General features: G+C 39.6%; 1 protein-coding gene across 1 annotated transcript in view; it reads right to left on the bottom strand.

The window, feature by feature from the left end:
- Positions 1 to 6,369: 6,369 nt before the first annotated feature.
- Positions 6,370 to 22,815, bottom strand: part of LOC138365631 (uncharacterized) — a 40,380-nt gene continuing 23,934 nt past the window's right edge. The window contains exon 4 of the mRNA XM_069326113.1: positions 6,370 to 6,776. Coding sequence (XP_069182214.1) covers positions 6,370 to 6,776 — 407 coding nt within the window. The remainder of the gene's footprint in view (positions 6,777 to 22,815) is intronic.

Below are 22,815 nucleotides of genomic sequence, written 5' to 3' on the forward strand. Positions count from 1 at the left end.
GAATGCACTAGGCAGTGATGTTGTGGAGGCTGACTCCATACACAGTTTCAAATGTAGATATGATAGAGCCCAGTAGTCACAGGAATCTGTACACCAGTAGTTGATTGACAGTTGAGAGGTGGGACCAAAGAGTCAGAGCTCAATCCCCCGCAAGCACAACTGGATGGGTACAACTAGGTTAGCACACAGACGCGCGCACACGGTGTGCGTGTGGCTTGTGGCTGAGTGGACAGCGCTCAAAACTCGTTGACCTATGACCCGGGGCACGATATCCGCCGCCGGCGGAAAACAAATGGGCCGAGTTTCCTTCACCTTGATGCGCCTGTTACCTAGCACTAAATAAGTACCTAGGAGTTAGACAGATGCTACGGGCTGCTTCATGGGTGTGTGTGTGTGTGTGTGTGTGAGAGAAGAAAAATTGTGAATAGTTAGTAACAATTGACTGACAGTTGAGAGGCAGGCCGAAAGAGCAGAGCGCAACCCCCGCTAGCACAACTAGGTGAATACAAATAGGTGAATACACGGTTATAGACAGGAATTTCTTAACACAACATGTCAAGGAAGACACAAGGGAAAGAGGAAGGCATACACCAAGCCTATTAGACCTGATTTTCTCCCAGGAGGAGGAAGACATTATTAATATGAAACATGAAATACCACTAGAAGTTAGTGACCATTGTGTCCTAGTCTTTGACTACATGATCGAGCTTAAAATTGTGACCACGTAGCAAAAGGTCTGGGAAAGGAGAATAGAATATAGGAAAGGGAATTACCGGAGGATAAAAGAATATCTGGAAGAGGTGCAGTGGAAAGAAGAACTAAATGGATAAACAGTGCAAGATATGATGGACTTAGTCAAGTAGAAATGCAAGTAGGCCGAAGAGAGTTTTATATCAACAGTAAAGGAAAAACGTAGGAGGGAATATAATAACCCATGGTTTAATAGATGGTGCCAGGAAACAAAAATGAGAAGCAGGAGGGAGTAGACAGTACAGAGTAGAAAGGGCAGAGAACAATAGGATTAGGTGCAACAGAGTCATACAATAATATAAAAAGAGCATCAGAAAGAAATTATGAAAACGATATTGCATTGAAAGCGAAAAAGCAACCTAAATTACTTCATAGTCATATAAGAAGGAAAATGTCGGTGAACGATCAAGTGACAAGACTAAGGAAAACAGAAGGAGCATATACAGAAAGCGACAAGGAAATCTGCGAGGTACTGAATGCCAGTTTCCAGGGCGTGTTCACAACCGAGTTGAGCTGCTCCCATTGTTAGAAAAGGAGATAACCCAAGATGAGAGACTAACGGATATTGAAGTGACAGCAGAGGAGGTAATAAAACAGCTAGCAACACTGGAGGAATCTAAAGCAGTTGGACCAGGCAATATATCACCGTGGATACTAAAAGAAGCAGCGCAGGCCCTCAGCGTGTCTCTAGCATGGATCTATAATAAGTCATTTATGAGGGGGTGAGTTGCCTAGTTGCTGGAAGAAGGCAGATGTGGAACCAATTCTCAAAACAGGAGATAAGGAAGAGGCACTTAACTACAGACCATTACAACTGACGAGCATCCCTCTGACAAGTATATTTGAAAGAATAATTAGGTTAAGACGGGTTACACACCTATTGAACATTAAGTATGTAAACAAACACCAACATGGATTCAGAGAAGGAAAATCATGCCTAATAAACCTTCTGGAATTCTATGATAAAGTAACAAAAATAAGGCAGGCCTGGGAAGAAAGGGCAGACTACATATTTCTGGACTGCCAAAAAGCCTTTGACACAGTACTGCACAGGAGACTGCGACATGTCTACAGGTGTCGAGTCCTATATGTCGATGTTCGCGGGTGACGAGAAATTTATGAGAAGAGTTCTAGTCTCATTATTTGTGAGAGATGAGGATTGTAGGATACTCCAAAACAACTTGAACAAGATGCAGAGATGATAAGAGAAATGACTACTGGAGTTCAACACGAATATATATATATGTCGTACCTAGTAGCCAGAACGCACTTCTCTGCCTACTATGCAAGGCCCGATTTGCCTAATAAGCCAAGTTTTCATGAATTGTTTTTCGACTACCTAACCTATAAAGATAGGTTAGGTTAGGTAGGGTTGGTTAGGTTCGGTCATATATCTACGTTAATTTTAACTCCAATAAAAAAAAATTGACCTCATACATAATGAAATAGGTAGCTTTATCATTTCATAAGAAAAAAATTAGAGAAAATATATTAATTCAGGAAAACTTGGCTTATTAGGCAAATCGGGCCTTGCATAGTAGGCTGAGAAGTGCGTTCTGGCTACTAGGTACATTATATATATATATATATATATATATATATATATATATATATATATATATATATATATATATATATAATATATATACACACACAGGATAACGACAGCAGTGTACTCTACACTGGCAAAAGTTAAAACGTCATTCAGAAATCTAAGCAGAGAAGCATTCAGAGCGCTTTACACTGACTACGTGAGACCAGTCTTAGAGTATGCAGCCCCGTCATGGAGTCTCCACCCAAAGAAACACATTAGGAAACTGGAAAAGGTTAAAAAAAAAGTGACGAGGCTAGTCCCGGAGTTGCATGGGATGGGACATGAAGAGCAAATGAAGAAACTGAATCTGACGACATTAGAAAAAAGAAGGGAGCTGGGACATGATAGCAGGATACAAAATACCTATGGTAATTGACAGATTGAAAATAGACGAAATGTTCACACATAATACCAACAGGACAAGGGGAGGGGGACATAGGAGTAAGCTGGAAACTCAGATGAGTCATAGAGATGTTAAAAAGTTTCCTTTTAGTTTGAGAGTAGTGGGGAAATGAAATGAACTAAAAGAAGCACATTGTGGAAGCAAACACTATACATAGCTTTAAAATTAGGTATGATAGCGAAGTAGGACAGGAGTCATTGCTTTAAACAACCGAAGGCTAGAAAGGCAGGATCCAATGTTCGAACTTCCAGGCACAAATAGGTGATTACAAACAGGTGAGTACACACACATATACATTAATAATTGAACTTAATTAAAACATAATAATTGTTATAAAAACGTCATTTGTATATTTGCTAACAGTTCTAAAATCTAAAATTTGATTGACTGAATTTAATGCTATTTAAGTGTGAAAAAGACTTTATATAAATAGTTAGTGTGACCTTTCTACAACAAATTTAATAATTTGATTAGAGTTTTGTGTTTGATGGGTTCATATGGGCTGCCTGTTGACAGATGGACGAAAGTTTGATGTGTAGTGCTTCAGCTGTATTTATCTAAGGACAAGGTATATGGTGTCGCATATCTTTCTAGTGTCAGCTCTCTTAAAAATGCTGGAAAACAATGGGTGAAAATTTGACACACTGGAGCGACCCGTAGCAAAATAAACATGTGGATCCTATATTAACATATGCTATTCAGCAGATTTATGAGAATGATAGGTATTGTAAAAGAAGCTTTGTATCATAACACTGAGATGATCTGAGGATAGTTATGTGACGTGCGTGTGTAGTTCTTATGCTGTAGTTCTTACTCTCATGTTAGTGTCTTATCGTGTCGCTTATACATGTTTAGTGGCCGGCAGACGATTAGTGGCCTTAGGTTCAGCAGATGGATCTACTTGTGGACTTAAGTTCTCAGACCACTTTAGAATTATATGACTGACTGTGAAATCCTAAGATGTATAATTTATCATTTTGACATTGTACAGAGTTAGGAATCATAGTGTTATAACGCAAAATTTTAAGACTAGTTTTCAGAACCTGTTTTGTTCGCTGGTAAGAAGAAACTTTCCTTTTTATTTCGATTAGCTTTAAGCCTATTCCTGGTAATTACTTGCTTCTATATTTGTTTGTCGAGTCTCCTGTGTATTCATAATAGTCGATGTACTTATATTTTCTTCAACCTCTGCGAGTACAATATTCAATTACAGTACCACTTTTAGAACATTTTTTCCCTCTTTTTCTTCCTCATTAGCACACTCATTTTCTACACATTTATCTAACCACTTGAGGTGTTTACCTTCTCACATCATCTTGCATCTTAACCTTTAATGTACTTCTCGTGCACTCAGGCTCTTCCTCCCTATGGTCCTTATCTTCCATTCTTTTCACTCTCGTCAGCGTTATTCGTCATGAGCTTCTTTCTCCAACGTCTTACCCAAGCTGTTCTTTCATTTACTCCTTGACCTCTAGTCCTTCCCTCTTCCGTGTATAGCACTTACCTACACGCCTGGTGTCCCCCCCCCCACCCCACCCCATAAACGTTGCCTCCTCCCCAAGTGCTGGGTACACGCAATTACACGGAGAGTTGGTCCCGCAAGTGGCATTAGTTGGCTCACTCAACACCCCAAGAGATTGGCTCGGAGCAGAGTGTTTTGTTTTCCCAAGTGACCCATTTGCTGAGGAGGGCTTTGTGGTTGATGGGTTTTGTAGGTGAAAGTTATTGTGGCCTGGGACATAGTAGGGGGCACTTTTGTAAAGGTGGAGGCTTTTTTAAGTCATTGGTTTTGGTGGAATTCTTGGGAAAGTATTTTGAAGGAGAAAAATTGGAGACATTAAATACTAAAGTAGTTTTTTTTTTAAGAATTCTACAGTGGAAATTTGTTGTTTTGGCAAGAAATTATATAAGGTCTATTTGATGGTCTGAAAGTATGACAGGGGCCTGTATGTATGATAGTTTGTATGCATGAGGGAGGCTTGAACGTATGATTAGTGGAAGAAGGCATAATACCACTCCCTTTTGTTTTTTTCAAGAGACTGTTATTGTGTCGTGAATTTTTTCTATCAACAAACGCAAGGGATGGTATACGAGTCGTGATTTTTTTCTATGAAAATTAAACAGCACCCATCCATCATCCCTAATGTGCGATGACGTCATCAGCCAGCTAGTCTTCATCCTCCCTCAATAAGTCCGTTTTCCAAGATTACATATTTAATCACATTTTTCAATGATTTAATCCCATTCTCAGATTTATTCCCATTATCAAAGACTGATTATTTCTTGTTAAACATAAGAATGAACATAAGAATTGCAGAAGACCTATTAGGACCTTACAGTAACTCCTATTTATTTCCAGCCCATGTTGAATCATTAATTAACTGCCAGTATGAAATGAAAAACTGAAACTGAATAAACTAAGTAAAAAGCAAGGAAATAGCACAATGTTTGCACCCTTGTATTGGCCTGTCTTTCCCCCCCCCCCAAAAAAAAAATTTAAGTTATCTATTGTTTAATATTTATACCCACCATTGATATCCCCTTAGATTCATCCATTTAATCACGGCACCCATCTAGAGGCAATATGCAGAAGGCCCTATTAATATACTTTTATTATGCCCAATTATCTGCTGGTACACTTTACTCTTCACCTATTTGTTTCAATTCTTTGTAGTAACTAGTGAAAACTATTTAAATTGTGCTACTATACTACTATACAGGGATAACTACTATACAGAGACTTGCGTAGTAGTTATCCGTGTACAAAATGTGGCCCTTGTTCATCCATGGTGCCATCAGTGACTTCACCACACTACCTGAGAAACCATGTTGGTCGTTTCCGGAAATGTCAACATCGCTAGCAGAATACAGAATCATGTGTAACACTAACCTGTTTCACAGTCACAAAGAACAAAGAATTTAAATCCAAATCTGTTGTGTTTGGAGGGAATATACTGCTTAAATGCAACACGTTCTTTGAAAAGCACATGTGATTCGTCAATCACTAGCTTCTGTGCTGGTACTTAGAAATCTCTGAACTTTTCAATTACTTCATTCATATAGTGCCTGACTCGCCAAAGTCTATCATCCTCTGTTCGGTCCTCATTACTTGCAAAATGTAGACACCTGAGGAGTATCTGAAACCTGTCTCGGGACATATATTTCCTGAAGAAAGATGTTGGAATAGTCTAGTCTTTGCTCCAATAATTAGTGATAGCGTGTTTGACACAATGCTTCATCAACATACATATTGCTAAAAATACATACATCTCACCTACAGTTGTGTTTTTCCAACACTGCAATCGTGAATATTCTGTGATCTCTTTTTCCAATGAGTCGAGTCGCATGAAGATTCGTTTGGTGTTCAATATATTCCATGAGCGGCTCATCATTGAATGCTGTAAAATATTCCATTTCACTCATGTCCTCACCATTATCAAGGAAAAGGTCTGTAATCCCAACGTCTTTATTGTCAAAGGCAGGAATTAGAGGAATAAAATCGTCACCATCACTCCACACAAGTAAACCTGGTGTCCTGCGTGAGACAAAAGGGGCACGACTGCGAGGAAGCGATGTAAACCGTGGATCAGGAGCTGAAGCCCATCTACGTAAAGTAAGGCCGCTACGTGCACGTGAGGTGAAAGCACGTGAACATGAGTCTTTGTTCCTCATGTGGTGCCATGCAGCGGCACTTGGCTGGGAGAGATGCTGCCGACACGACAAATTCTCCCCCAGTAACACCACTGATACTAGCAACAGGCTCGGTTACACTATGCTCTGAATGCACTTCACTAAAACCAGAAAATGTGTCACCTTCCTCTGAATCGTCGCCCAAAATATCCTCATAGTCTAAATAAGCACAGGAACTGTGTGATCGTGGGTGAATTGGAGTAGACAATGGGCGAGGAGGCATGGGTGAGCATATAGGACTCGCCATGGGAGGAGGCTTGTTACGACCACTATGGGTCGCAACCGGGTTCTTTGCTGGAGGAACCAAAGTACTAGTATCCGACCCCAAGTCAGTAGTGGCTTTCAAGAAGTGAGCTTGGTAATGCAAGTAAAACACAAGGGGGTGGGGGGAGTTGAAAGGAATACGACACTTCATCAATTATCAATATATTCACATATTTTCTTTCCCATCACCTTAAATAGAATCATAAACGAAGTATTACTGCACTGATATATACACGTGTCGCTCTCATAGGACACCAAGCGCTCCTCGATGCTCATGCAATACAGCCTTGTCAACTTCCGTGTTTCCTCAACACACAGTACCATCCTCAATCAGTACTGAGAAACAAACGAGTCTACCCTAGCCATGGGCCAGCCTATCTACAGTATCACTAGATGCTCCTTGTGAACGCCCACAATCACTCTCCAGCCTGGTGCTGGCAGAGAACATCAGCCTCACGCTGCTGGGCCTGTACATGAACAAATACAAGGGTAGCGAACCCCTGGCAGGAGCTTCTTGCAACTAGCTAGTTACACTCCTCCGTAGTACCTCACTGTCGGTCGTCTCTTCCTCTAGCCAGTCCCGGGATACGCCGAATTCTGTCACTGCCACCTCACAGGCAGACAGCAGATACTACTCAGTTCCTCTTCGGCGACGGCTCACTGCTCACGTAAAGCAGAATGGAGTAGAGAGATAATTGGCTGCCCTGGGTAGACTGCCTCTCTTCGTACCACTGCAGCCCTACGTCGCCTCTGTGGATACAGACACGTCATCAGTAAACTGGCCAGTACTTGGGACACTTGGAAATACCACTTACGGACTCTGACATAAACATACAACTCTTCCCACAATAGATGGTGCTGATTTTCTAGGTGCCACCTCACCAGAGGTCAGCAACAGCGACTCTTCGGGCTGACCAGGGCAGGAATCTAGCGTCTCTTGCAGGTATCATACTGCCACCACCAGATGGCGTCGTCCAATTTGTGGGGGTTTAGGGAGCAGACTCACAGATGGCGTTGACGTCGCTGCTCCATTCTCCGACGATGGAGTCGGGTTCGTAACAAGGCTGTATCTCATTTTCACTGTCTATGCTACTATCATCGGTCAATTGTGTGTAGTCCTAATCAATGTCAGAGACATCAAAATCACTTTCCTCACCATTAGAAAATAATTCACTAGTTATTTGCTCTTGAGTGAGTGATTATGTGGTGCTTGCCCGGGAGGCATTCGGCCGTGTGCTCGACATGGTGACTGCTGGTAAACTGAGGCCTCCCACCCGTTACAAAATGGTGGCTGTTTACTATAGCCCCTGGGCAGCGAATGGGGGGGCCCCCCTCTACCCTGCTGGCCATTTAAATCTTGCACGGTACTACATCACGTCATATGACGCGATGCACAATTTATTGCAAGTTACTCAACCCTTCATATGACATGTTGCGCAGTTTAAGGGTTAAAGTGGTGTGTCACCACTTTGATGTGTCAACTTTGTAAACATGTTGGAATACACCATGTGTCAACTTTGTGAACATGTCAGAATACACCATGTGTCAACTTTGTGAACATGTCAGAATACACCATGTGTCAACTTTGTGAACATGTCGTAATACACCTTGTGTCAACTTTGTGAAAGTTTCGGAATATACCATGTGTCAGCTTTGTGAAAGTGTCGGAATAACCATGTGTCAACTTTGTGAAAGTGTCGGAATACACCATGTGTCAACTTTATGAAAGTGTTGGAATACACCATGTGTCAACTTTATGAAAGTGTTGGAATACACCATGTGTCAACTTTATGAAAGTGCCGAATACACCATGTGTCATCTTTGTGCAAGAGAAAACATGCACTTCCTTGGACATTGTATTGTTGACTGTCCCATACTGACTGACTTTCGCCCCACCCCCCTGGGTTGAGATATGCTGAAATCTGTAAAAACTATATGAATTCTGGAACACTTGATGATATGCTGGACTTGTACCTAAGAATGACTATGTAATGCATCAGAAATTCAATGTATGTGATGTAACTCTAACCTGAGCTTGTAAACGCATCTTTATCACCTTCAGTGGTTAAATACTTAATAGTGTTACGTACTCCTAGCTGAATACGTATATAAATTTAAAATAACTTGTTTTGTTCCATTATATCATTGCCTGAATATGTACACACATTGTGTTTTTGTAAATTATCGTGTGGTGTGGCAGCGTCAGTGGAGACAGGAGCCCGGTTGCTTTTCACACGTCTAATACCTGTTAGATTCGGGAAGTTAGAATTGCTGGACCTGTTCAGTTTGGGAGTTCCAGATGTCACTTTTATTTAGTTTATGTAATTGTTTATTTACTGTAATTAAGCAGGTGGCATTCTACTTATATATTTTGCAAGTAACTATTATATTTATTTTGCCTTCTTATGTGTTTTGAGAACAAGTGGTTGTTCAATTAGTTTTAAATATTAAAAAGTCTTTAGTTTCCATCCCTCATCCTGGATGAGGCAGAGGAGGAGAGGATTATGGGTAGCGACAGAGCGAGAGTCAGTAGCTTCAAGGGACTCGAAGGAATAACATGGGGGAGATAAGTCTTTACTTGTTGTTGTGCCATATTTTATTATATTATATTAGGTGAAAGACAATACTTTTTATTTGTTGTAATAGTTAACTTGACCATCTGTGTTTTTATATTATACTGTCTTGAATATATATATTATAAGTTATATGTATAATTCTTCAGTCCTAAAGGAAAGTTTTAAATAAGTGCTCATTACTTATTAAGGGGTTATACTGGTGACCCGCTCTTGTGAACAGCAGTTTTTAGTAACCCTAGACCTTTTTTAAAGTTGGCTGTTGTAGGGTCACGAGCCGTAACGTACGATAGGTAACAAATAGCACACTAGTTTCTACAGCAGCTATTTTACCCTGTCAAAGTAGGAGAGACATAAATGTATATGTGTATATGCATGTGTATACAGGACATGTGTAACCTGGTCAGAATTGCATTTCACTTTTGAAACCCACACTAATCACACAATGTAAAAAACATAACTCGAACAGTGTTTATGAAGGACAGACGTAAATCGGTGTATTTATGTATGTAGGTTAGATTAGCATTTTAAAAGCACTACAAACACCTGTGGTCGATTGTTCAATAAATCACTGAACTATATTTTTAACAGGTCTCTAACCCTGTCCATGGATGACAGAAGAAAATGAATATATGTTGCTTAGCATTGCAAATGTGTGGCCACGTCTGTGGTCAAAAATAATAATACTAAAAAAGGCTGTCATGTAACTGACACAGCAACCTGTCCTCAGGGAGGAGAAGGTACTTTGGAGGTAATCACTTCAAAAGTACTACATTATTAGTGTTATTTACTCCTTATGCATATTCAAGCTAGGTTAGGTTTTGTTGCATTAATATGTGTATTATTCTCAAACATGTGAGTTATGAAGTTTGAAAACTATTTGAGTATCCTCTAGAATTTCGTTTACAGAAAACTAAATTCTAGTGTTTGTTTTGGTGAAAATGAGTTATGCACAGACACTATATTTATAGTACAAAAAAAGTTATAACCTGAGAAAATTCTCTGTTTAGTACATTAGTGCAATTGCCAGTGTACAAGTACAGTGGTACCTTGCATAGCGATCGCCCCAAAAGGCGAACATTTTGAGTAATGAACGGCCCGATCGGCGTCAAATCGTCCTGTATGGCGAACGCTCGTTTGAGTAACGTCAACACTACATGGTGGGGTCGCGCTGCTTCTTGCACATTCTTGGACGCCAACGACGATGCACATAAATTATGTTGTTCTTGTTTAAAGATGCTAATGATGCTGGGATATAAAAGGGTGACTGCTGAGATGTTGCATAAGCATTGACGTTTTTGTAGAAAAAAAACGAAATTAAATTTCTGAAATACAACAAATGTCAATAAGGTTCGTTCGGTGTTCGGCAGGTAGGCTGCTCCATTATAACAATCTTTCTTTGTTTCAAATATGTTCCATTTGTTTTGTATTTGTCATTTACGTCTCAATAATGGAGTAGCCTACCTTTCATACACTGAACAAACCTATATGACATTTTCCTTTCTTCAAATGTGTTCAATATTTATTTTAAATTAGTCTTACAGCAAAAGGTTCGTTAGGTGGTCGGCAGGTAGGCTGCTCCATGTTTCTTACTTAAAAAAAAACGTAAACAATAAAAAAAAAAAAGGAAAAATTTTGAAAACCAGAACAAATGTCAAAAAGGTTCGTTCGGTGGTCTACAGGTAGGCTGCTCCATATTTCTTAAATACAAAAAAGAAAAAATACAAAAAAACAAACAATTTGATAAATGGACAAATGCCATAAAGGTTCGGTCAGTGTTTGTCGGGTAGGCTGCTCCATTATTGAGACGTAAGTGACAAATACAAAATATATGGAACACATTTGAAACAAAGAGAGTGTGTCATAATGGAGCAGCCTACCCGACAAACACTGACCGAACCTTTTGCTATAACAAATACGAAAGACTAGGGCTGCTGGCTGGGTTAGTACTGCGTGAGCAACCATTTGTGGCACACGTGCCTCTGGCTCCCAAACACCTGTCCGACACGGTGTTGAAAGATTGCACTCAGTCGGTGAAATTCAGACCTTATTGTTTGAAGAACATAAGGGTCATAATATTGGTGAAGCTAGGCACAATAAGGACTTAACACAACAGTCGGATGCAAGTGATACAGCACCTATGAGCAAGATATAGCGAGCGTATCCAGTTGTAGCTCTGAGCCCTACCCTTGCCCACCTATGCCATCTCCAATTGATATAGATGATACGTAGATGAATCATTTTCTGCATTCAGTGATGCTGCATCTGATACAAATACCATAGATGAACAGTGTTAGCGGCTAACGTGGTGGTGTTTTCCATTGATATTTTCAAGAATACCTGAACCTCTTCCAAACTGATGGACACTCTTTGAGGCTAGCTGAATCTCTTCCTGTGTTGGACCTTATAAAGCGATCTTTTCAAGACGACCTTACAATATGAGCTTTTCCTATAATCGTTTCGATACTACATTATGCTTTACAAGCTTGACTACATACCACCTACAAGTACTAAAGCCAAGGGTGCACGCGAGTGCGTTATTTGCAAGCACACAGAACGATGAAACAGAAAGCGAAAATCTATCTGTAGCTGGTGCAATGAGAGCAAAGTCGTGCTGTGTACCATGGACTACTTCATTGATTATTACGCACATCCAAAGTACTGAGTGTATAATACAGTGTGTTACTGTGTAAATAGTATGTGAAACTGTACATATTGTTATTTTACTGAATTTTTACCACGTAATATTGCTACAATAAACATTTATTGTGGACACATTACTGACACATGTATCACAGTTCCATGGAACATTCTACTGTATACATATTGTAAAGGTCACAAATATACATCATATACGATAAAAGAAACAAATATAATCGCATTGGAAATACATAGAACAAATACTTGAAAATATATTTGTGGCAACACGCGGTGCTTGAATGGCCTGCGTGACCGTGTCTGGGAGCTTCACACACGGGCGACCAGCCCCTTATGACGTCACAGCGCACCTTGTCCACGTCCTCATTGCCAAAGAAAGTGGAATTTGGTAATTACTTTTACACAGACATCAGGGAAGGTAATTTATCATTTTACAAAGAAAAATTATTTTTGGGAACACTTGATGTCATGCACACTGGGGGAATTTCACAATTAACACAATGCATCACAGTGGTTAAATGGGGACATTTGTTTTGTATGATGTTCGTTTCACATGACGAACACGGCGCCGGAACGAATTAAATTCGTTATTCGAGGTACCACTGTAAACTATTATTGGAACCGTAATGTGTTTTCAAACCCTCATCAATATGTATATAATTATCCAAGTGTTAAACCTAGGTAGTAGGTCATGAACATCACTTTAGTCTGAGAACAGTGACTGGTCAGTGTGCACTTTGTTCTTTCCTGTGACTTTGTAACTCTACTTATAACCATGTCATAAAAATTGGAAATCTTATGATAGCAACCTTATGCACAATAGTAAATGGGAAGAGACTTTCCTTTGGGTGAAAAAGGCAGTTCATAGCTCAGACTCTGCATATTGCAAACTTTATCACTAATATTGTTCCAAGAATTATCAGCCTCTTAAATCATGAACAGTTCAAAAAGCACCGTACGAGAACTTCATCTCAAGGCCAAACACAATGTAACACACACACACCCCATACAAAAATCAATGATAACGTCAAGGCCGCAAAGCTACAAACTGCTCTATGACCCCTCATAGTGCAATACATTCAGTTTACCATCCGAGTGATATAAAAAAGCACAGAGAGAGAAGTACACTTCGGTACAAAGTTACAAAGAACTTAATGCTTCTGCTTACTAAAATTTGTCATTTTGCCTTCACTAAAAACTTATCTCTTCTGAAGATTTTAAAAAATATGCAGAGTTGATGAATCTACAGGCATTTCCAATCAGAAACACGAGTGCTTCTCTGTACCATGAAAAGCATTAGTATAGTCAGTAGTTCATGCGAGGAAAATTAATACGTATTTTTATGAAAATGGGAAGATCTTTTCGCTTATTTTACTGTTACTGAACTAGTCAAATTAAAGTTAATACAAGATTCAAAGCCAGGATGATAAAACAAATGTTATCAGACAACAAAAGTTACTTGTTTTATGAAATGTCAAAACGTGTGGGGCAGAAATTTGAAAGACCGAACAGTGTAAATATGTTTGGCTTTATGTGGCTTTTCACGTAGTGTTTGGCTTCACAGTCTGATTATAATCTGACAACCCCATGTGTTAGTAGTTCCACAGCCTCAACCACTACGTCCTGACAGCTTCAGCTCCTGGTCCCAAATCCACTTGTGACTACTCACTTAAAGTGCTCGGCCAATCTGTTGATCATTCTCTGTAATGCTTACATGCCAACACAACCTTATTAATCCACAATAACATTATCATCACATATAAAGACCATCACTTTAGTCTTCCTGAACCATTCATGCTGGATCCACTGCAGAGGATCAACGTAGATAACGTTGTTCCAACTATCTTCGCGTTGATCGAACATATTAACGTTGTTCCAATATAGATAACATTGACCAAACGTTAAAAACGTTTTGCAAATACTCATAACGTGGATCAAACGTCAACCAGACTTTAATTGCAGCTACTCGATCATGTTTGCATGATGCAATATGGTTGCAAGTAGGTAAAGAGAAGACGTAACACTCACCGGCTTCGTGACTGTTGAACACTTTCTCCTGTGACGTCCGCTTCTTCCTGGGAAAACCTTACCTGGGAAAACATAGATGGAGGAATACTCATTAGGAAATTGTCAAAACTGAAGTTATTAGGTAAAAGTTCCCGGGATTGGGAAAAAGCTCACAAGATTGGCCAAAAAATCTCAAGATTGGACAAAAAGTTTTCGAGATTGGATAAAAAACTAATTCTGATGCTAACAACGATGAGGGCAAATGTTATCATGGCTAAAGTGACAGTACAATGTCATCATAGCTAAGCTCACAGGGCAAATGTTATCATGGCTAAGATGACAGGGCAAATGTTACAAAGGCAAAGATAAAAGGAAGAATGTTCTGGTAGATGAGATGGAACAAATGTAGGATTGATGTGGTTTTTGCCACCATTTGTTGCAAGCTTACTGTGCAGCTAATGAGCACAGTATGCATCCCATACTAGTCCTGGGATTGTAATGTATTGTGCACTCCCTACTCTGGGTGGTAATGTATTGTGAACTCAAAAATCCCCCTGGGGTGCTAGTGTACTGTGCACTGCATACTCACCCTGGGGTAGTAGTGTATTGTGCACCCATACTCACCCTAGGGGTGGTAGTGTATTGAGTACCCCAATAACCAATCTTGGGGGTTGTGTAGTACACTTTGCATCCAAGTAGTGTAGTAGTGTAAAAGGTGACTACGGCCGTGCATGGCCATCTTGTTGCATGGTTATGATCTCGCACAGGATGATGTTACAAGGTGATGATCGTACAAGACCATTATGTTGCAGGATGTTGTAAGATCGTACAAGGACTAAAATTGAAAGTTGCAAGTTAACCCAATGAAAGAGAAAAATCAAAATATATTGAACAAGTATCAAAATATATTGAACAAGTATCAAAATATATTGAACAAGTATCAAAATAGATCTTAAAGGGAAAATATAAAAAGAGAATCGTTCAGTGAAAGTAGATTTTATAGTAGGTAGATTCCTTTTTCAGGTAGAGGTTCCTGTTTAGGTAGAATGTTTCACTATATGTAATGTATAAATAGGACTAACAAAATAAATAGTAAATGGAGAGATAGAGCATTAGAGTTATATTGCAATAAAAACAATTTAAAGATGTTTAGTGAGTATTGGTAGTTAGTGTTAGTGAAATAAAAGAGAGTCGTCTATCACTAAATGACGTTAGGTAGGGTAGTGTTAAAGTACGTATTTAAGAGAGAGAGAAAAATATTATATTTCACTTACAGGAGTTTGTCATCACCACTGCCCACCACAACTCCACCAACCACCACGAGTATTTCACCAGACAGTACACCCTCGTCTTCCACCCCAGGGCTCGTCTTGACTAACCATCAACCAACCCGCCTGCCCACTCCCCACCCATACATTCGCATTGCCCCACCTCGCCCATCCCACTCTCCCGCCCCGCCCGCCTGCTGGCCACCTGCACGCCCGCTCACCCTACCATGGCTGGCGCTGTGAGTACAATACTTAGTATCAAGGTTTCAGTCATAAGCATTATCTTGTCACATCGAGTTATCCATCTTGCTTTTTGTCTAATCTAGTAAATTGATACTTAATATATGAATAAATAAATATCATCATATGAACTACATAAGTAGAAACTTCCTTATGGTGAGAGAGAGGGAAAGAGAGATCACAATCCATGCTCTATCTCAGCCTGTACTCCATGCTCCGCATTCCACATCCTCCACCTACTTTCGCTGCTCCTCAGGTTATGGCCCACCCCCCCACTTACACCCTGCTTCTCCACAAACTCCATCGAACGTCACCCATCCACCTTAACCCTAACGATCCCCTCACCTCCTCATACTCACCCTGGGGTGGTAGTGTATTGTGCACCCCATACTCACCCTGGAGTGGTAGTGTATTGTGCACCCCATACCCACCCCGGGTAGTAATGAGCACCCCATACTCACCCTGGGGTGGTAATATACTGTGCACCCCCATACTCCTCCTGGGGTGGAAGTGTACTGTGCACCCACATACTCTACCTGGGGAGGTAGTATACTGTGCACCCCATACTCATCCTGGAGTGGTAGTGTATTATGCACCCCATACTCACCCTGGGGTGGTAGTGTATTGTGCACCCGATACTCACCCCGGGGTGGTAGAGTAATGAGCACCCCCATACTCACCCCGGGGTGGTAGTGTACTGTGCACCCGATACTCACCCCGGGGTTGTAGAGTACTGTGCATCAGTAGTAGGGATGACAGGTACAGAGTATTTTTTTTTTCTCAGAAAAATCCCGTTTAAGACACAGGGTTTCCAAGTAAACTCTACAGACAATTTTTGTTTGTTTTCAAAATCGAGAATTTTATTTATTATTGGGTATATTTTTACCCAAACCCACCATCCCACTTAACATTAAGTGGGATGGTGGGTTTGGGTAAAAATATACAAAGAGGAGAAACAAAACTACATCTGAAAGGTTAGGATAAGGATAATATATTCAACAAAACACAACAAACAAATAAACTATATCGGAAAGGTTAGGTTAAAGGGTGGGGAATAAGAACAAATGATATCCAACACAACACATACATTAAGATCAAAGAGGTTAGGGTAAGGAGAGAAAAATAAGAACAATTATACCAAACATAATAACTACACTATGGTTAAAGGGGTTAGGTTATAGGGGGGAAGAATAAGAACATTTATTACAAATATAATAAATACAACTTATGTGCAACTTGATGAACTTTAACAAATAACCCTTGAAAAGCAAAAATAACCATTTGAGAAATTAACCCTTGAACCGAGTAAAATGCCTATATATAACAAAATCCTTTGAAATGCTTAAACACCAAATTTTTAACAAATAGCAATTGAAATGCATAAATGACCATTTGAGAAAAATACCCATTGAAATGAACAAATGAATATCAGACAATGATCAACGAAACACAAAAGACAAGCAGGAATAATTATGTAAATTAGGTTAGGTTAGTTAAGTTAGGTTAGGTATGTTAGGTTAGGTTATGCAAGTTAGGATAGGTAAGTTAGGTTAGGTTATGCAAGTTAAGTTAGGATAGGTAAGTTAATTTAGGTTAGTTTAAGTTAGGTTGGGATATTTTAGGTTAAGTTGGGTATGTTAGGTTAGGTTAAGTTAGGTATGTTAGGTTAGGTTAGGTAATGCAAGTTAAGTTAGGATAGGTAAGTTGGGATAGGTAAGTTAGGTTACGTTAAATTCGGTTAGGTAAGTTAGGTTAGGTTAGTTAAGTTAGGATCGGTTAGGTTAGGTTTGGTTGGTTAGGTTAGGTTTAGGAACGTTATGTTAGGTAAGTAACATTAGGTGGGGAGGATAGGTTAGGTAGGTTTATGCAGTGTTGTTCAGAGAACAGTTTTAAAGGTAAAGTGTTTAAGAAAATATATATTAACAGAAGTGTAAGTTTGATATGAAAAGCTGAACTAGTTACGTTTTGGAGAGAAATTTTATGACTGAAGATGTCTCAGAGAACAACATTGATGTCTTAAAGAATAACTTGATGGAAGAAGGAGAGTTTCATTGATGAACAAAGGTGTCAGAGAACAACACTGATGAACGAAGGTGAGTTAGAGATTACCTTTGATGACACTGAAATAGCTTTGGTGACTTGGAGAACAACTTTGATGACTGAGATTAACTTTTGATAGCCTTGAGAATAACTTTTTGATGTCTTAGAGAACAACATTGATGTCATTGAGAACAACATTGAAGATTGAGATTACCTTTGATGGCTCTGAGAATAACTTTTGATGACTGAGATTAACTTTTTGATAGCTCTGAGAATAACTTTTGGTGACATAGAGAACCACTTTGATGACTGAGATTATCTTTCATGACTTAGAGATTAGCTTTTGGGGACGTGAGAATACCTTTGATGACTCTGGGAATACCTTAGATGAACAAAGATATCTTACAGAACAACTTTGATGACCGAGATTAACTTTAGAAATCTCTGAGAATAACTTTGATGGAAGAAGATGTCCGAGATTAACTTTTTGATAGCTCTGAGATTAACTTATGTGGACATGAGTAGTATTTTATGTCCTTGAGTGTGTCTTTGGGTGTGTCCTTGATGTATCGAAGAGTATTTTTGGCGTCTCGAAGAGTAACTTTGATGTCTCGAAGAGTAGCTTGGGTGTGTCTGAGTGTGTCCTAGATGTCTCGAAGAGTGTCCTTGACTAATTTTTCTTACTAACGAGGCAAAATTTTAGTTACATTTTACTATTTTTTAGCGAAGTGAAAGGTTACTTTAGTTATGAAAGTGTGGAACGAGGCTACATTTGACTATTTTTTCTTTCTAACGAGACAAAATTTTAGTTACATTTGACAATTTTTGTACTATACGATGTATGCTGTTAGTTACGAAAGTGTGGGACGAAGTTACATTTGGCTATTTTTTCTTATGTATCGACACATAATTTTAGTTAGGAACAGTGATGAATATGACTATTTTTTGTTGACTGACGAATAATTTTAGTTAAGAAATGGTGAACAAGACTATTTTCAGTAGATTGACGATGGATAAAGTTAGTTATGAACAGTAATGGAAAGTTTCCTTTGACTTTTTTTAAGCTAAGAGAAAGGTTATTTTAGTTAAGAACAGTGTTGAACGAGATTAATCCAGACTATTTTCTGTTGATTGACAAATAATTTTTAGTTAAGAAGTTACAAGAAAAGTTTGTCTTTATAAATTTGGTACTGAATAAAGGGTAGATTTGTTTAAGAACAGTGTTGGTAAGAAATAAGTTGACTACGAGAATTACTTTGACGTAGTTTTGCAAATAAAACTGGGTGACTAAATTTGTTGGGGGAACTGTATTGCTGTTGATAATATTTGACAAAGAACTAGTTACTGAACGGAAGTGACAATGGTATATTTTATTTTAAAAGAACATGTAAAAGAATGTGTTGAACATAATGAATATACTGAGAACATGACAAAGCACACACAGAACACATAAGAAAATGTGAGGAACATGGTGAACATACAGGGAAAATGAGAAAGAACGAAGAGAACATGAATATGAAGCTAATGAATAAATAAATATTCTATTATAAAAGCTAATGAATATAAAAAGCTAATGAACACAGTGAACATAGGGGAATATGCCAAAACACAGAGAACATGTAAGTGAAGGCGATGAACACAGTGAACATGCAGGCAATATGAATTTACAGTGAACATATGGGGAACATGACAGAGAACATGTAAGAAAAGCTGATGAACACAGTGAACATGCAGGGAACATGATAATAAACATAGGGAATACAAAGAATTAACACTGAATATGTGAGGAACATGACGGGAATTTGTAGAGAACATTATCAGAATATGACAATGAACATAGAAAATATGCAAATACAGTACGATTATTGAAGGTTTTGATAAGTTGGGAAATGGGAGAGATGAAGGAGGAGGCAAGGGATGAGAAGGTAAGGGGGAGTAGGGGGTGAGGGTGAGATGAAGGGTGAAAGGGCGTTGGGGGAGGTAATGGAAGAGAAGGTAAGGTGCGATTTTTGACCGTGTGATTATTGCTTACTTGGGTAAACAAAAGGTATTGAAGGTAAGGTGTTATATGACAGTGTGAATATTAGCACGTTAGTGATTATTTAAATAGCTGAGTACAAAAAGGGTATTAAAGGATATGATGTTTACTTTGATAGACTGGAGAAGGCCTTGATCTGAATTAATTTGATGAACTAAAATCGGAGGACAGGAACTGGAGCTCTGTTATTGTCCTGATTTATTTTACTACGTTTGAAATATGACTTTTTAAAATTTCAGGGAAATAGGACTGCTAGTATTGAATCTACGAGAGAGAACTAAGGTGGGGGACCGGAGCTGGAGCTCGTTAACTGTTTTGGTTTGATTTACTACGTTTGAAGTATGTCTGCTTTAAATTTCAGGGAAATTGGTCTGTTACTAAAGAACTTGTACAAATGAACTAAGGTGGGGGACATGAGCTGGAGCTCAGTAAATGACTTGATCATATTTACTGTAAAGATATGAGAGGGAACTAAGGCTGAGGACTGGAGGTAGAGTTTGGTAATTGTTTGGATTTACTGAACTATGTCTGAAATACAGCAAGTATAAATTTTAGGAACATTGATAGGATATTAACGAAGATACAGTAAGGGGTTATGGCGGAGACAGGAGCTAGAACTCGGTAATTGTTCGGATCTTATTAACTACGTCTGAAATATGACTTTAAAATTGGGCTATTAGTAGCGAAAATGCGGTCTCTGTCAAATTTGAGTTTTCAATTGGACTGATAATATTTTAATCTCCTCCACAAGAACTCTTTAAGAATGCAAACTTCTATGAAATTATTTTCCTCATATGAACTCTTAATAAATTTCTATGAATATATTCTCTGAAAATGGTCTTTGAAAAAATGTTCGATTTTGAAAATAAACAAAAATTGTCCATAGAGTTTATCTGGAAACCCTTTGTCTTAAACAGAATTTTTCTGAAAAACAAAATCCTCTCTACGCTGTCATCCCAACTACTTGCACCCCCATACTCACCCTGGGATGGTAGTGTACTGTGCACCCCATACTCACCCTGGGGTTGTTGTGTACTGTGCACCCCATACTCACCCTGGGGTGGTAGTGTACTGTGCACCCAATACTCACCCTGGGGTGGTTGTGTACTGTGCACCCCATACTCACCCTGGGATGGTAGTGTACTGTGCACCCCATACTCACCCTGGGGTTGTTGTGTACTGTGCACCCCATACTCACCCTGGGATGGTAGTGTACTGTGCACCCCATACTCACCCTGGGGTTGTGTACTGTGCACCCCATACTCACCCTGGGGTGGTAGTGTACTGTGCACCCAATACTCACCCTGGGGTTGTTGTGTACTGTGCACCCCATACTCACCCTGGGGTGGTAGTGTACTGTGCACCCAATACTCACCCTGGGGTGGCAGTGTACTGTGCACCCCATACTCACCCTGGGGTGGTAGTGTACTGTGCACCCCATACTCACCCTGGGGTGGTAGTGTACTGTGCACCCCATACTCACCCTGGGGTGGTAGTGTACTGTGCACCCCATACTCACCCTGGGGTGGTAGTGTACTGTGCACCCCATACTCACCCTGGGGTGGTAGTGTATTTTTCTCCCCATACTCAACCTTGGGGTGGTAGTGTATTTTTCTCCCCATACTCACCCTGGGGTGGTAGTGTATTTTTCTCCCCATACTCAACCTTGGGGTGGTAGTGTATTTTTCTCCCCATACTCACCCTGGGATGGTAGTGTATTTTTCTCCCCATACTCAACCTTGGGGTGGTAGTGTATTTTTCTCCCCATACTCACACTGGGGTGGTAGTGTACTGTATACCCTATACTCAATATGGGGTGGTAGTGTATTGTGCACTCCATACTCACCCTGGGGTGGTAGTGTATTGTGCACCCAATACTCACCCTGGGGAGGCAGTATATTATGCACCCCCATACTCACCCTTGAGTTGGTGGTATATTGTGCACCCCATACTCACCCTGGGGGTGGTAGTGTATTGTGCACCCCCTACTCTTTTGTGGTAGTGTATTGCGAACTCAAAAATTGCCCTGGGGTGCTAGCACTGCATACTCATCCTGGGGTAGTATTGTATTTTACACCTCATATTCATCCTAGAATTGTATTCTATTGTGCATTCCCAATACTCACCTTTCAGGTGGTAGTATATTGTGTTCCCCCAATTTTCAACCTGGGGCTGGTTTGCATCCAAGTAATGTTAAAGGTGACTAAGACTGTGCATGGCCATCTTGTTGCAAGGTCAGGGACCAGATTCACGAAGCAGTTGCGCAAGTACTTACGAACGTGTACGTCTTTCCTGAATCTTTGACGGCTTTGGTTACATTTATTAAGCAGTTTATAAGCATGAAAACTTGCCAATCAACTGTTGTTATTGTGTACCCGAACCCGACAATCGACTTGAGAATGGTCCAGGACGGACCGAAACGTCGTTGTCCCTTCACCTTCTAGTGTGTGGTCTGGTCGCCTGTTGTTATTATTATAAACAGCCTCCTGGTGCTTTGGAACTCATTCACCGTTTAATAATTGTAAACAAGGTCGCCTGTTGTTATTGTTATAAACAGCCTCCTGGTGCTTTGGAGCTCATTCACCGTTTAATAATTGTAAACAAAGCCGCCTAAGATTGAGAAAAGATGGACAGGTTCGTAAGTGCTTGCATAACTGCTTCGTGAATCTGGCCCCACGATCTTGCACAGGGTGATCTTGCAAGGTGATGATCCTGCAGGAGAATGATGTTGCAAGATCGTGCATAGGACTAAAAATTTAAAGTTGCAAGTTATTGTAATGAAAAGAGAAAAATCATAATATGTCGTACAAGTATCAAAATAGATATTAAAAGAAAAATATGAAAAAGAATCGTTCAGTGAAAGTAGATTTTATAGTAGGTAGGAGATTCCTTTTCAGGTGGAGGTTCCTATTTAGGTTTAATGTTTCACTATAAATAACGTAATAAGTGATGATAAGAGGACTAACAAAATAAATAGTAAATGGAGAGATAGAGCATTAGAGTTATATTGCAATAGATACAATTAAAAGTAGGTTAGTGAGTATTGGTAGTTAGTATTAGTGAAATAAAGTGAGTCGTCTATCACTATATGACTTTAGGTAGGTAAAATAGTGTTTATGTATGTAATTAAGAGAGAGAGAGAACAAAAGAAATCGTATTTAACTTACTTACAGGAGTTTGTCATCACCACTGCCCACCACCACTCCACTACTAACCATGAGTATGTAAGCAGATAGTACACCATTCTCTTACAACCCAGGGCTCGTCTTGACTATCCATCAACCAACCCG

This window comes from Procambarus clarkii, chromosome 17 (assembly GCF_040958095.1).
Source record: "Procambarus clarkii isolate CNS0578487 chromosome 17, FALCON_Pclarkii_2.0, whole genome shotgun sequence".
Classification (NCBI taxonomy): Eukaryota; Metazoa; Arthropoda; class Malacostraca; order Decapoda; family Cambaridae; genus Procambarus; species Procambarus clarkii.